This window comes from Mandrillus leucophaeus, unplaced genomic scaffold, assembly GCF_000951045.1.
Source record: "Mandrillus leucophaeus isolate KB7577 unplaced genomic scaffold, Mleu.le_1.0 Scaffold4, whole genome shotgun sequence".
Classification (NCBI taxonomy): Eukaryota; Metazoa; Chordata; class Mammalia; order Primates; family Cercopithecidae; genus Mandrillus; species Mandrillus leucophaeus.
The window spans coordinates 4,155,438-4,170,991 of NW_012104253.1; the positions used below are offsets into that span (position 1 = coordinate 4,155,438).

Genomic DNA, 15,554 nt, shown 5'->3' on the forward strand with positions numbered 1-15,554 from the left:
TAATTTTTTTTTTTTTTTAGTAGAGTCGGGATTTCACCATGTTGGCCAGGCTGGTCTCGAACTCCTGACCTCAAGTGATCCTCCCGCCTTGGCCTCCCAAAGTGCTGGGATTACAGGCATGAGCCACTGGACCCGGCCTAGAACCCTATGATTTGAGATCTCTGGTTGGCTACACTCTTAGAGGGGAACTTAAGGTGAGTGAGAATATTTTTTCCTCCAAACCTCAAAGTGGCTCTTGGAGGAAATGAGAATTGAGGGGCAGCTGATGCCTAATCCAGAATATGGATAGTATGGCTAGCAGATAATCATTGAAGGGGCTAAACAGCCCCTTAGGGATTATCTAACTCAATCTGCTCTTTTTACAGTAGGGAAATGAGGTCCAGGAAGAATGAGTGACTTGTCCAAAGTTACACAGTAAGCTAATGGGAAAATTGGATTTAGAAGCTGAGGACTTTGCGATTTTTTTTTCCAGTATGGTAGTCCCCGCTTATCCATGCAGAATTGGTTCCAAGACCCCCAGTGGATGCCTAAAATGTGGGTAGTACAGAACCGTATATAGACTATGTTTTTTCCTATACATACATACCTATGATAAAATTTAACTCATAAATTAGCCATAGTCAGAGACTAACAACAATAACTAATAATAAAATAGAACAATTATAATGTTTGGAACGGCACATAATTTAAAATTTATGACTTGTTTATTTCTGTAATTTCCCATTTAGTATTTTTAGCCTGCAGTGGACTTGGGTATGTGAAACCTCAGAAAGCAAAGCCACAGCTAAGGGGGGTACTGTTGTATAATGAGCTGAAATCCTTCTTCCTAGAATTCCCTCTCTGGTCCTAGCACTAAGCTTTGGAGCCTCACAAATCACTTCCAACTGCAGGAGGTTTTAGGATTTGGACTGGGAGAGTGCAGTGAAGCCTTTCTAGAGGATGCATCCCTGTTCTGTAAGTTCTCTGGGCTCTGCCACACATGGCTGGTCGCTGATTGAGGGCTCCTGGCCCTGCCGTTTCTGTTCTATCTGTAACCGCAGTATAAAGGCTGCTCACCAAGTGCTGCTGTTTGGTGTCTACACACAGCCCCCAACAGTCTACAACTGCTTTGAAGACAGTTGTACTAGGTACAAGGAATGAGCAGAGGGTTTTACGTCAGAGGGTACTGCATTAAAACCCTGGCTTTATTACTTTTCAGTTGTATAACCTTAGACAAGTTGCTCATATCAGTTTCCTCATATGTAACATGAATATTATAAATAACACTGCACTGAATAGTCTTGTGAAGATGTATTTCTACAGGATATATCCCTGTAAGCCAAATGGCCAGAGAGACATGAGCATTACAAAATTTGTATTTATTATTTGAAAATTGACTTCTAAAACAGGAGTCCAGTGCAATGTGTTTTGGACGTATGTGCAGTGACAAAAGGCCAATGTCACTTGACCATCTGTTGAGGCGGCCAGTGTGTCTTAATTGCCAGACCTGACCAGCCAACAGCTAAAATCTCAGTACCTAATGGTTCCACCTCTTCGTTTACTCTGCTTAGAGTGAGTCAGAGTATCCACCTGAACATGTGCATTTTTGCAAGTCCACTTTTGGGTGAGGCTGCTTCATTTAGTACCCATCACCCAACACTCACCTGTAGAGATAACCATGTTTCTTATTTCTAGCACCATTGGCAAAATGTGTCTGTTCTTTCTTTTTTTTTTTTTGAGATGGAGTTTCGCTCTGTTGCCCAGGTTGGAGTGCAGTGGCGCGATCTCGGCTCACCGCAAGCTCCGCCTCCCGGGTTTACGCCATTCTCCTGCCTCAGCCTCCCGAGTAGCTGGGACTACAGGTGTCCGCCACTATGCCCGGCTAATTTTTTGTATTTTTTAGTAGAGACAGGGTTTCGCTGTGTTAGCCAGGATGGTCTCGATCTCCTGACCTCATGATCCGCTTGCCTTGGCTTCCCAGAGTGCTAGGATTACAGACGTGAGCCACTGCACCCAGCCGTGTCTGTTCTTAAGCTACACAGAAATGGACTCCTGGGGTATATGGTATGTACTCTTTTGTTTCTGGCTTACTTCCTTCAACGCAGTGTTTATGAGTTTCACCATGTTATTGCACATATCCATATTTCATTCTTTTTCCTTTTTGAGATGGAGTTTCACTCCTGTCACCCAGGCTGGAGTGTAATGGCACAATCTCAGCTCACTGCAACCTCTGCCTCCTGGGTTCAAGTGATTCTCCTGCCTTGGCCTTCCAAGCAGCTGGGATTATAGGTATATGCCACCATGCCTGGCTAATTTTTGTATTTTTAGTATTGATGGGGTTTCACCATGTTGCCCAGGCTGGTCTTGAACCCCCGACCTCAGGTGATCTGCCCACCTCAGTCTCCCAAAGTGTTGGGATTACGGGTGTGAACCACCGAGTCTGGCTGAATTCTTATTGACTGCTACACAGTATTCCATTTTTTAACCACAACTTCTCCATTCTCCTGCTGATGGACATGGGTAGTTTTGCATTCTTGGTTGTTATGAATACAACTGTTACGAACATTTTCATACATGTCTTTTAGTGGACATAGGTACTTGTAAGGATATAAGAAACACTAAAGTGTTTTTCCTATTCTCTTCAGACCCCAGAATGAGATGGGCTCTCATTCTGTCACCCACGCTGGAGTGCACTGGCATGATCATGGCTCACTGCAGCCTCGAACTCCCGGGCTCAAGGGATCCTCCTGCCTCAGCCTCCGGAGTAGCTGGGACATAGGTGTGTGCCACCATGCCTGGCCAATTTAAAACTTTTTTATTTGTAGAGACGAGGTCTTGCTATGTTGCCCAGGCTTGCTATGCTGCTATGTTGAACTCCTGGGCTCAAGTGATCCTCCTGCCTCAGCCTCCCAAAGTGTTGTACACTCATACAGTCAAGAGCCACTGCACCTAGCCTCTATTCTCTATTCTCACACACCAAGTAAGCAATTCTGCAGATTCTCAAGCACACATCAAGTGTCCTCTATAATTCTGATGTTATGTACCTGGAGACAGCATCAGGTTCCACAGGCTGAGGGCTGAGTCCCACAAGACTCTCCTAACTTCAGATGCCAGTCCAAGTGCAGGTTGTGACTTGTGCTTCTGACCCATAGGCTATAAATCAGGGTTATCATGATCCCTGCGTTGGGTCTGATGAATTTGCTAGAGTGCTCACAAAACTCAGGGAAACAGTTTACCTAGGTTTACTTGTTTCTTAATAAAGGGCATAACAAAGGCTACAGATGAGTGGGCAGATGAGAGACGCACAGGGCAAAGGATGCGGGAAGAGGATGGAGCTTCTCCGCCCTCCCTAGGCATGCCCCCTCCAGGAACCTCCACCAGGTCAGCTCTCTGGAAGCTCTCCCAACTCTGCCTTTTTGGGCCTTTTATGGAGACTTCACTGGACGGGTACGACTGACCACTGTGTAGAAATGTGACTGGACAAAAAGGGTATGATCTCACACTAACAGACTGAGTGGGGAAACCCAGCAAGGCCTGTTTATTCAGATTCTCCTTGGCCTCTCTGCAGCATTCCTTCCTCCAGGGTATGGGGCAGAACCCACTCTGAAATGAGGGTCTTAGCACCTACAATCAGACAAGGTAGGTCAGGGAATTTCGTTAAGACCAGTTTCCAGTCAGAAAAGCAGGGGACGATTCCTGCTTTGGGGAGAAAAGCGGCAGGTGAGGCCGGCAGCATGACGACATTCTAATAAGGGATCTGGAATCTACCAGCTAGAAAGTGTGGATGAAAACTAATACATACATGATAATATCACAATCTTCTATCCAGTGACCATGCCAAATTCACTTAATATAATTATATTAGTATATATTCTTATATTACTATAATAGTTTGTAGCTTTCACATTTTCCACATACACTATCAAGTCATCTGCGATGTAAGATGGTTTTGCTTCTTCCTTTCCAACTGCTAAATCAGAGAGGTGACAGTGAACATTCTTGTCCTGTTCCTGAATTCAGGGGGCAAGTGGGATACTGAATATGATATCAGCTATAGTTTTTGTTTTGTTGTTGTTTGAGGATACCCTTTATCTGATTAAATAAATCACTTTTATCTTTTAATTACAGTTTCCTCAGTTTTTATCATGAAGGGATACTGAATTTTACTAAATGCTTTTTCTACACCTGTGAGACGACCTTATGGTTTTCCGGCTTTATTCCATTAAATTAATCTTGCATTTCTGGAATAAATCGTATTTGTCAAAATTTTCTTTTTAATACATTATTAGATTCAAGTCATTAATCTTTTGTTCAGGCTTACTTACTGCATTATCGTTCATTAGAAATAATGGCTTGCAATTTTCTTTTCTTGTAAGGTTCTTGTGCAGTTTTTGTACCCCGGTTATACAGCATGCTTGTAGGAAGACACCATAAGAAGTGGACTTTGCTTCTCTCATCTCTGAAGGAGTAATGTAAGATTGGCATTGTTTCTTCTTTATGTTTTTCAAGGAATAGGTCCATCTTATCTAAGCTGTCAAGTTTACTGGCATAAGGTTATTAATAATGTTATCGTATGTTTTTAATGTTTCTACGATCTGTAGTGATTTCCCCTTTCATTCATTATATTGGCAATTTGTGTTTTTCTTTCTCACTCTCAATAGAGGTTTATTAATTTTACTTTTCAAAGAACCAACTTTTTCCCTCAAAAAAACCAAGATATTTTGTGTGTCTCTATCATACATCTGCTTTCTACTTCATTAGTTTTTATTTTTTCCTTCCTTCTACTTTTGTTGGGTTTAATTTGCTGTCATTTTTCTTCTACCTTCTTGAGATAGTGGCATAGATCACTGAATTTCAAACATTCTTCTTTTTCTCATATATGCATTTATAGCTACAAATTTCCCCATATGTACCTTTTTGGGGCTTTTTTGTTTTTGAGACAAGGTATCACTTTGTCATCCAGGCTGGAGTGCAGTAGTACCACCATGGCTCACTGCAGCCTCAAACTCCTGGGCTCAAGTGATCCTCCAGCTTCAGCCTCCTGAGTAGCAGGGACTACAGGCACATGCTACCACACCCAGTTATTAAAAAAATTTTTTTGGTACAGGTGGAGTCCCGCCATGTTGACCAGGATGGTCTCAAACTCCTGGCCTCAGGTGGTCCTCCTTCCTTGGCCTCCCAAAGTGTTGGGATTACAGGCATGAGCCACTGCGCCCAGCTCATATGTACTGTTCTATCTGCATCCCACAAGTACTGCTATGTTATATTGTCATTACTGTTCAGTTCAAAATATTTTCTAGTTTACACTGTGATTTCTTTTCTGTCCCATGGTTCATCCAGTATTACACTACTTAATTTCCAAACATTTGGAGATTTTAAAAGTTACCCTCTGTTACTAATTTCTGGTTTAATTCCTCTGTGGTCAAAGAACATACTCTGTATGAGTTCCATCCTATTTAACTTGACACTTGCTTTATGGCCCAGCATATGGTCTATCTCAGTAAATGTTTTATGTTTACTTGAAAAGACTATGCATCATACAGTTGTTGGCTATAGTTTCTACAAATGTAAATTAGCTCAAGTTGGTTAACAATGTGATTCAAGTTTTCTGTCTTTACTTATTTCTATTTCTTTATTCAATCAGTAGCTTGGAGGTACGATTAGAATCTCCAGCTACGCTTCTGAATTTGTCCCTTTCTCCCTTTAGATTTTTGCTTTATGTGTTTTGAAGATATATGAATGGATTCATACAAATGTAGAGATGCTATGACTTCTTTTTCAACTGTCCTTTTATCATTCAAAAGTTTGTCATTATCTTTAGGAATACTTGTTGCCTTAAAGTCTGCTTTGATATTAACATAGCCACATCAATTTCTTTTGGCTAGTGTTTGTAAGGTTTATCTGTTTCCAATTGTTCACTTTCAACTTTTTGTTTTTGGAGGCTTGTTGGGATCTCCTTATCAGCTTTATTTTAAAAATAATTCTCCAAGGTTTGGCTGAACTGATCTGGACACTTGCTGAAGGATGAACATTTTAAAATGTCGAACTTTTTGCATAGCAGCCCATAATTACAGCGTTTGCACAAGTTTTATTCTGGGGAATGTAGGAGTAAGTAGGGTGCCTTTCCTGTTCTTTTAAAGAAAGGTCTTGCAACTCCAAATATAATCATGGGCCACATAAAGATGTTTTGGTCAACAACAGACTATATACGATGGTGGTCCCATAAGACTATAGCACGGTATTTTTACTATACTCTTTCTATACTCACGTATGTTCACACACACAAACACCACCGTTACAACTGCCTGCAGTATTCAGTACGGTGACATGCTGTACGGGTGCGTAGCCTAGGAGCAACAGGCTGTACCATACAGCCCAGGCGTGTAGTAGGCTGTACCATCTAGGTTTGTGTGAGCACACTCACAAGACAACAAAATCCCCCAGGGGCGCATTTCTCAGAATGTATCCCCGTCGTTACGGGGTGCATGACTGTACTGTCTTCACACGTTCTGGGGGCTTCTGGGTAAAGAGTCAAGAGTCCTTTACAAAAAAGAAAGATGCTTGATAGTGGAGAACTATCTTCTTGACCCCATATATACCTGGATCTAAAACTACAGAATCTACAGACTGGCAAAGACTTTAGAGGTCTCATCTCATCCAAATCTCTACTTGATGATAGACTGTCTTTCCCAGAATCTTACCTCTCAGGCTGGCAATGTAATAGTTTCCATCTTTCAACGGTATGCTTGTAAGAAAGCTCATCCTTTTACTGCGTTAAAATCTTTTTCATTATAGCATCCATGCAATATTCCTAGTTCTGTTCTCCAGGGTCCACATTGAAAGTGAGATTTCTCTTCCACATGGCACCCTTCAGAGACTTGAAAACTGTGGTCATGCCCCCTTCAGTTTCTATCTTCTCCAAGTAAATATCTCGTTACTCCTTTGATTGTTCCCCATATTATACCGCTTTCAGATCTTTCACCAGTTTGGATGCCCTTCTTCTTGTAGATTCCAGTTTGTTGTACTCAGATGCGGTACCAGCGTTCTGTGGGAAGAATGACCCATGCAGACCAGAGCAGGACAGTAGTCTCCCTTCTTCTGAACCTCTGCCTCCACAAATTCGCTCCACCTCTATTAATTTATTCTACCTCTATCAATTCACTCTACCACTAATTCAGCCTGAGAACTCACTAACATTTTTTGTTTTTGTTTTTTTGAGACACTCTTGCCCTGTCACCCGGGCCGGAATGCAGTGGCGCGATCACAGCTTACTGAAGCCTCAACCTCCTGGACTCAACAGAATCTCCCACCTGGCCTCCTGAGCAGCTGGGACTACAGGCATGCCCCACCAGGCCCAGCTAATTTTTATATATTTTTTTGTAGAGATGGGGTCTCACTATGTTGCCCAGGCTGGTCTTGAACTCCTGGGCTCAAGTGATTCACCTGCCTTGGCCTCCCAAAGTGTTGGGATTACAGACATGAGCCACTGCAACAGCCACATTTTTTGGTGACCAAAACTCATTCTCAACTAAAAATCCTTTAGGTTTTTCACCCTGAATGTGCGATTTAGTTAGATTTTGGCTAATGGTACCACAACTTACTATGTATTTTCCCCACAACTGATTACCTGGTTTTATGTCTACCTGTTCAGCAAAATGGTGATAATAATTCTTGTATCATTATCCTTACTGGGAGAATAAAATAACAGACATGAAAAGTGCTCCATTAACCATAAAGAGTATTAAACATGTAAGATATCCCTATTTAGTTATAAAAACCAGGAATCTTTGACTTTCTTAACATGTCTGACCACTTTAAGGTGGTAGTCCACATGGGCTAAAACCAAATCTGTGAAAATTGGTCCTTCTACTGAGGTCCCTAAAAATTGTTATGGACCAGATTTCCTGCCATTTTCTCTAATGTCTTGGTTTACCAAGAATTTCTTTTCCATTCCTAGCTAAACATGCCCCACCCCTCAATCCTGTCTGACAGCCTGTCTCCTGAACATGCGATTCCAAGTGGGAGGCTGTGCTCCGAACTTCTCAATCAGACTCCAGGAGGCCTCTAAGAATCAACATAGCCCTCCAAATTTAAACAGGACACCACTGCAGATTGCTGTCAGTCCCTCCCGGGGTGGGGAAAAGGTCTCTCTCTCAACATGTGGTTTCCTCTGAAGGAGGCTGTGAGGTGCTGAGGTCCCTGAGAACAGGCGGTGTTTGGGTTTTGGGGAGCTCTCCCTTCCCATGCCCTTTCCAGTACACCATGCTGTCTTCCTACTATGCCCTGGAGGGCAACCAAGAGGCAGGAAGGGAATGGAAAACTTGTCATAATAAAAGTAATCACTTAGGGAACATCTACTATGATTCAGGAACCGCACCTAATGGACCTTGTGTCAAAGATATGGAGGTATTGCCCTCACAAGCCCCAACCACCAGGTGTTCTGAAAACTTGAGACATTTTTGACACCATAATTGGGTCCAAAGGTTCTGTATATCCTGCAATGTGCGGCACAGTGTGTCACTAAAAGGCAGATCTAGAATTAGTGAACTGGAATTTTAGGAAGGCAGCTTCTATAAGGTTTCCAGAAAGACATTTATACCATTATACCATTAAGGCTCATCAACAAGGGAAAGGGATGCCTCTGGAGGTACCAAGATTTCAAGGTTAGAAAGACTACCTTTTTTCTTTCTTCTTTTTTTTTTTTGAGACGGAGTCTTGCTCTGTTGCCCGGCCTGGAGTGCAGTGGTGCGATCTCGGCTCACTGCAAGCTCCGCGTCCCGGGTTCATGCCATTCTCCCGTCTCAACCTCCTGAGTAGCTGGGACTACAGGCGCCCGCCACCATGCCTGTCTAATTTTTTTTGTATTTTTTAGTACAGACAGGGTTTCACTGTGTGATCCAGGTTGGTCTCGATCTCCTGACCTTGTGATCCGCCCGTCTCGGCCTCTCAAAGTGCTGGGATTACAGGCGTGAGCCACTGCGCCTGGCGACAAAGACTACCTTTTATCAGGGGTCCTGGGGTAGGGATGTCTCTGTTAGCCATGAGCATCTGAAACTTAATACGGCTATTTTGGTTAAAGCAAAAACCCAATCAACAGGCAACACATTAAAACAGAACCCAGAGTTTCTGTTCTCTCTCTTCTGATTGCTGATTTTTTCCAAGATAGCAGCTAACCTGCCGCTCATCTTAGCTGAAGCTTGACCCACTAAGGCTGCCACAAGATGCTGTTTATGTAGAGTTTTTCACAAATGCTATAATTACAGATCTGTTAACTTACTGCTATAAATGCCCTTGTGAATCTCTAAGAAGAGAGTCGGAGGGAGATCACCGAACTAACCAAAGTCACTGTGGTTAAACAGGTTAAACAGCCTGTTTCTCCACGTCCCTATTTTAGGCCATGTCACATCAGGCTCTTTTGCCATTAATTATGTGTGTAGGACTATTCACGACACAGGTGGACATGATTGTTCTCTCGTATTTATGTAGGTATTTACCAGGTACACTCACAAACTATCTTATCTGATTGGCCTAGGTTGAACTATCAGTGAGAGAAATGACCCCAGCTTCTCCCAATCATCTTGATACTCTTTCTAAAGCAAGACTTAGAAGGCTGATGAACCCCAAATCTTAATAGCCACCTTACATGTGAGTAAGATGAACACATTTTTGCAATACTACTTTTTCAAAGCTTTCCCACATCTATTATTTATTTTAATCTGACAATAACACAGTGAAACAGGGAGGGTATGGATTTCTGTCTCCATGTAACATAGGTAAAAAGTGAAATCCAGAAAACAATTTGCTTAAGGTGTCATACCTTGAAGTATGAGGATATGGAGTCATAATCCGAGCCCAGGTCCTCTGATTCCGAATATTGACCTTTTTGTTCTGACCTCTTAATGATACGTGTGTGTAAGGGGTGGGTGGTGAGGAGGTGGTGCGCAGGCTCACGGGTATAATCTGTAATTCCAGCACTGACCTGCTGATCCTGCAGCTTGACTCCAACGACTCTGAAGGTGTTGCTGGCAGTGTTGTGGTAGATGTTGATCCGGCTGAATCCCTGCTGGCCAGGTTTGATTGGTACCCATTTCTTACTGGTGTCATCATAGACCATCACGGAAGCCCGGGCTTGGCAGATACTCTGTTCACTGCGGAGCAAGAAAAAACTGGCGTCAGCCTCAGCTACAGGGGATGGAAGTTGACTTTGTCCTTTTCTGAAATAGAGGCCATTTGCTACTTGACATAAAGAAACTTTCCAATTGCCAGAACTTCCAACTGTCTATAGAAGAACTGTCTGGTGAGGTGATGAGCTTACATTCTCTAAGGAGCTTGCAGAATGGAGAGAAGGTTCTGTGCCAAAACTGTCAATAGCCTGGAAGACTCACAGCTTTGTTTTCAGGGGAGAAGTTGCTTGAATAAGAAAGGAATTACAATTATAATTTGCCAACTGTTCACAACATTCCATGTACTGTATTATATAAGAGAATGTGGCCAGGCACAGTAGCTCACGTCTGTAATCCCAACACTTTGGGAGGCTGAGGCAGGCAGATCACTTGAGGTCAGGAGTTCGAGACCAGCCTGACCAACATGGTGAGATGCCCCCCCCCCCCTCCATCTCTACTAAAAATACAAAAAGTAGCTGGGCATGGTGGCACATGCCTGTAATCCGAGCTACTCGGGAGGCTGAGGCACAAGAATTGCTTGAACCCAGGAGATGGAGGTTGTGGTGAGCCAAGATTGCGCCACTGGGCTCCAGCCTGGGCGACAGAGCGAGACTCTGTCTCAAAAAACAAATAAAATAAAATAAAATAAAATAAAATGAAAAAGAGAGAGAAAAAACGCATTAAAGCACCTAAGCTTCACGACTTAGGAAGCAGCTATTTATTACCTCCATTCTCCATTTTTTAGATGAGAAAAAAGTGGCTCAGAGACTTGCAAAGATGTATACAAGTTCACACAGGTATTCAGTGATTAAACTGGGGATTTCCACCCACTTCTGTCTGATTCTAGAGCATATGACATAAATAATATTCTTCACCACATCCAACAAAATGCTTCATTTATGGCATTATACTAGGGTAGCATCAGACAGGCTACACAGGCAATGAAATATTTAGGTGATCTAAAGAAAAATGCGGCTGGGCGCGGTGGCTCACGCCTGTAATCCCAGCACTCTTGGAGGCCGAGGTGGGTGGATCACGAGGTTAGGAGATCGAGACCATCCTGGCTAACACAGTGAAACCCCGTCTCTACTAAAAATACAAAAAATTAGCCAGGTGTGATGGCGGGCACCTGTAGTCCCAGCTACTCAGGAGGTTGAGGCAGGAGAATGGCGTGAACCCGGAAGGTGGAGCTTGCAGTGAGCCAAGATCATGCTACTGCACTCCAGCCTGGGAGACAGAGTGAGACTGACTGACACACACACACACACACACACACACACACACACACAGAGAGAGAGAGAAATCTCATTTGTTCAAAATATGACAGAGAAGCAGGGAAGAAGCCCCTGGAAGGATAAAATGGCCATCACTAAAATTAACACACTAAAACTCCTGCCACGGTATTCAGAGGAAGTCTCTCGGAGCCCACTGGCTCTTCATAAGCCTACTAATCTTTAACATCTTCTCCAGCATATTAGAATTCCAAAATTTAAAAAAGCAATACTCCTTCGTTCCTATTTTTTTTTTTTTTTTAAAGAGGGAATCTTGCTTCCTGAAGGTAGGCACACTGGCCACAATGAGGAGTGGTCATCAGCACGCGAGGCTGCGTAAAGACAACGAGGGACTGGAAACAGTATTGTAATGCCCAACAATTTGGGAGCAATCATACAGAAGCAAAGTGTGTACAACAGTGGATTATTATAATGCTGAGAACAAGCAGTTGAGAAAAAGTCGTATTATGTTCACTTCCCCACACTTAAGAAGACAAGCAAACCAAGTATTTGATAAAGATCAAAGATCTATACCCCTAGCTCTGTGGTTATAAGATGAAACAAAAAAAACAAAAAACAAAAAACAGTGGTTTTTATAGGATTAGTCTCTGTGACTTGGAAACCTCAACTTGACCAGCATAGGCAGTTCCTCAGTGTTCCAGAGGGCTGAGCTTTCTCAGGGTCCAACTCCCCTACTTCTTGGAGACTGCGGATGATCCAGTATATGGATTATTATCACACTTTTTAACAATATTTTTGTGTACAGTGCCATATATAAGGCCTTCCCCTACATATTCTCTCAATTTCACTTTGAATGAACCCCATGCACATCTTACGGCGTGAGGGCCAGTGCCAGGTCTCGGGCCTGCTCTGAATGCCTGCACTGCTGGGTCTCCATCTTGCTGCTGACTACTTGGCTCTGTCTCTGGCGTTTAGGAGCCTAGGGCACACTTGACCTCAGCTGTCCCAGCCTTGTGTTGAGGGTCCTGGGCACATCTGTGGACAGATGTATTCAGAGTGAATCATAAGGGTTTTGGTCTGCAATTTGTACTGCATCATTCTTCCCTGTAATTCATCATTCATTCCACAATATTTAAGAGGGTGGCAGTTACCATCTCTGTGTTTTGGGGCCTGAAACAACGTTATCTTTTAAGAGAATGTGCTTAGGTAAAGTTGCTCCTCCCCTAGTTAAGTCTTTGGGGCCCTGTCCTCAGGAAGTCTAGTAATTAGAGTAAACTAGCCAAGTATGGTGGCTCACACCTGTAATCACAGAACTTATAGGAGGTTGAGGCAGGAGGATCACTTGGGCCTAGAAGTTTGAGACGAGCCTGAGCAACATAGTGAGATCTTGTCTCTACAAAAAATAAAACACATTATCCAGGTGTGGTGGTGTGCACCTGCAGTCCTAGCTACTTGGGAGGCTGAGGCGGGAGGATCACTTGAGCCAGGTTGAGGCTGGAGTGAGCTGTGATTGTGCCACCGCACTCTAGCCTGGGTGACAGTGTAAGATTCTGTCTCAAAAAAATAATAATGATATTAATAAATAGCCGGGTGAGGTGGCTCACACCTGTAATCCCAGCACTTTGGGAGGCTGAGGCGGGTGGATCATGAGGTCAGGAGATCGAGGCCATCCTGACTAACACGGTGAAACCCTGTCTCTACTAAAAATACAAGAAATTAGCCGGGCATGGTGGCAGGCACCTGTAGTCCCAGCTACTCAGGAGGCTGAGGCAGGAGAAGGGCGTGAACCCGGGAGGCAGAGCTTGCAGTGAGCAGAGATCGCGCCACTGCACTCCAGCCTGGGCGACAGTGCGAGACTCCGTCTCAAAAAAAAAAAAAAAGTGTAAACTGTACCCAGAACCGATAGACGTTGGGTCAAATCATAGTTCTATCCCAATGTAAATGAGCCATAAATCAAGTGATGGGCTAAATTCTGGCACTTACTGCTTCTGGTACACTCAGTTGCAAACTGTGACAGTCGACAAGTAGGTGTGTGTTCTGGATGCTGTCTCAGGAGCTAGGAGAGATCCTGAGATGCAGCATGGTGTTGCTTAACAAAACATGGGTTTTATTAAATCAGAGGGATCTGAGTTGGAGCCCAGCTCTACCACTTGCTAGAAGGTGACCACAGAGTTGGAGTCCAGCTCTACCACTTGCTAGAAGGTGACCACAGAGTCCCTGAGATGATTCTGGGGGAGCACTCTGGGAAGGTGCTGTGTGAGGGGCAATGCTTTCTAGAGTCCCTGTGTGGCAGCCATGGAAATGTGCCTTTCAGTCACCCTGGAAAAGAACCTGCTATGGGAGCAGGTGCACAGAGGCCATGCTGCTCCCAGCCACTGACTGAACATGGCAGGGGGACCAGTGCCAACCCATTCCTGCCCAACACAGGACCCTTCTGTGGGGGAAGCCTTGGTTTGGGGATGTTCTATCAGCCTGGCCCAAATGTTCTCCACACTGTGATGTGGTCTGAGATGCTTCTAGTCCATCCTTCCTGGCCTTTCTCCTTTCGCAGACTTTTGACCTGTGTCAGAACCTGGCACAGAGCAGGTGCCTAATAAATGCTCACTAAATAATCTCAGAGCTGAAAAGAACTATAGACACGAATCCACTTTTATGTCCAATGAAGCTGCCCTGACAAGTCCACACTGAGCTTTAGGGGATAGGAAACTTAACTTACTACTCTCCAAAGCAACCTGTTGGTTGTAAATGGTTTTAATTTAGACAATCCCTCCTTGTTCTGAGTGACATGCAACTCGCTGCTCTCCAGAGTCACACAGGGTGCTCTGCAGAGCCTGAGACAACCCACCAGATAGCTGAAGGAAGAGCACTTCCCTCCATCAGCCACACAACAAACTACCAGTCCCCTCGCCATCCCAGTAACTAATCAGTCTGGGTCCTAAAACCGGGCCAATATTTCAGGCTTAGTCTGACCGGTAGATGCTAGTGGGTCAAAAAACATCAATGAAAGAGAGATAGGTAGAACAGTACCTGCCCTCAGCTCCCAGCTAGTTAGGCAGTCAGACGAGTAATTATAAACCTTATGCAGCCAGGAGGGATGCGATGGAGCAGGGGACAGGGGAGGCTTTCTTCTTTTAAATTTTTATTTATTTATTTATTTTTTTGATACAGAGTCTCACTCCATTGCCCAGGCTGGAGTCCAGTGGTGTGATCCTGGCGCACTGCAACCTCCGCCTCCCAGGTTCAAGCGATTCTTGTGCTTCAGCCTGCCATGAAGCTGGGACTACAGGCATGTACCACCACACCTGGCTAAGTTTTATAATTTTAGCAGAAACAGGGTTTTACCATGTTGCCCAGGCTGGTCTTGAACTCCTGGCCTCAAGCAATCTGCCTGCCTCAGACTCCCAAAGTGTTGGGATTACAGGCATGAGCCACTGTGCCAGGCCTGGGGAGGCTTTCTGAAGAAAATGCTGTGTGGGTTTTAAGATGAAGACTTTCAACCCCCAGATGAATTCAGGAAGGGGATGTGGGGTTTTAGGCAGAGGAGAGAGGCAGCTGAGCAGAGGCAGGGAGGCAAGAACCGCATGGCATATAGAGAACCGCGAGCACTAGGTGTGGGTGAAGCGTATCGGGCATCACACACCTTTTAGCGGAGTTACAGAGATGGCATAAACAAAACACTGTGCTTGCCACTAGATGCCTGAACACCAATAACCATTTTTCCCATTTTTCTTATTATGATTATAGCTACAGGTTCTTTTTATTTGCTGTTGTTAGCACTTTAGGTTCAAATTAAACTGGTGGTTAACCAAAACCCCTGGTTTCCCCCTACCCTTTAAATAAGTGTTGGTTTGTCTCTTATTTTATTGCTACTAACAAAACCTAAATGCAAGGAAATACACATTTATTCTACTTAAGATTTGTTTTGCTAATTTGGGCTTATTATACCTTTGAAATTTTGTTTTAATAAAATCTCGATTGCTATCTAACCTCGACATTGCCTCTGAGCAATATATATTCACTTGCCTTCTCAACATCTTCACCTGGATAAATACTCAAACTCCGTAACATACACATCCTCCCTAGGCATCGTAAATTTAATTTGTCCAAATCATCTCTCTTGAGGAAATTTATTATTATTATTATTATTATTATTATTATTATTATTGTAGAGACGGGGTTT

General features: G+C 43.7%; 1 protein-coding gene across 1 annotated transcript in view; it reads right to left on the bottom strand.

The window, feature by feature from the left end:
- EVL (Enah/Vasp-like) overlaps positions 1-15,554 on the bottom strand; it is an 85,615-nt gene that overhangs the window by 53,701 nt on the left and 16,360 nt on the right. Inside the window, exon 2 of the mRNA XM_011991645.1 lies at positions 9,959-10,127. Coding sequence (XP_011847035.1) covers positions 9,959-10,127 — 169 coding nt within the window. The remainder of the gene's footprint in view (positions 1-9,958; positions 10,128-15,554) is intronic.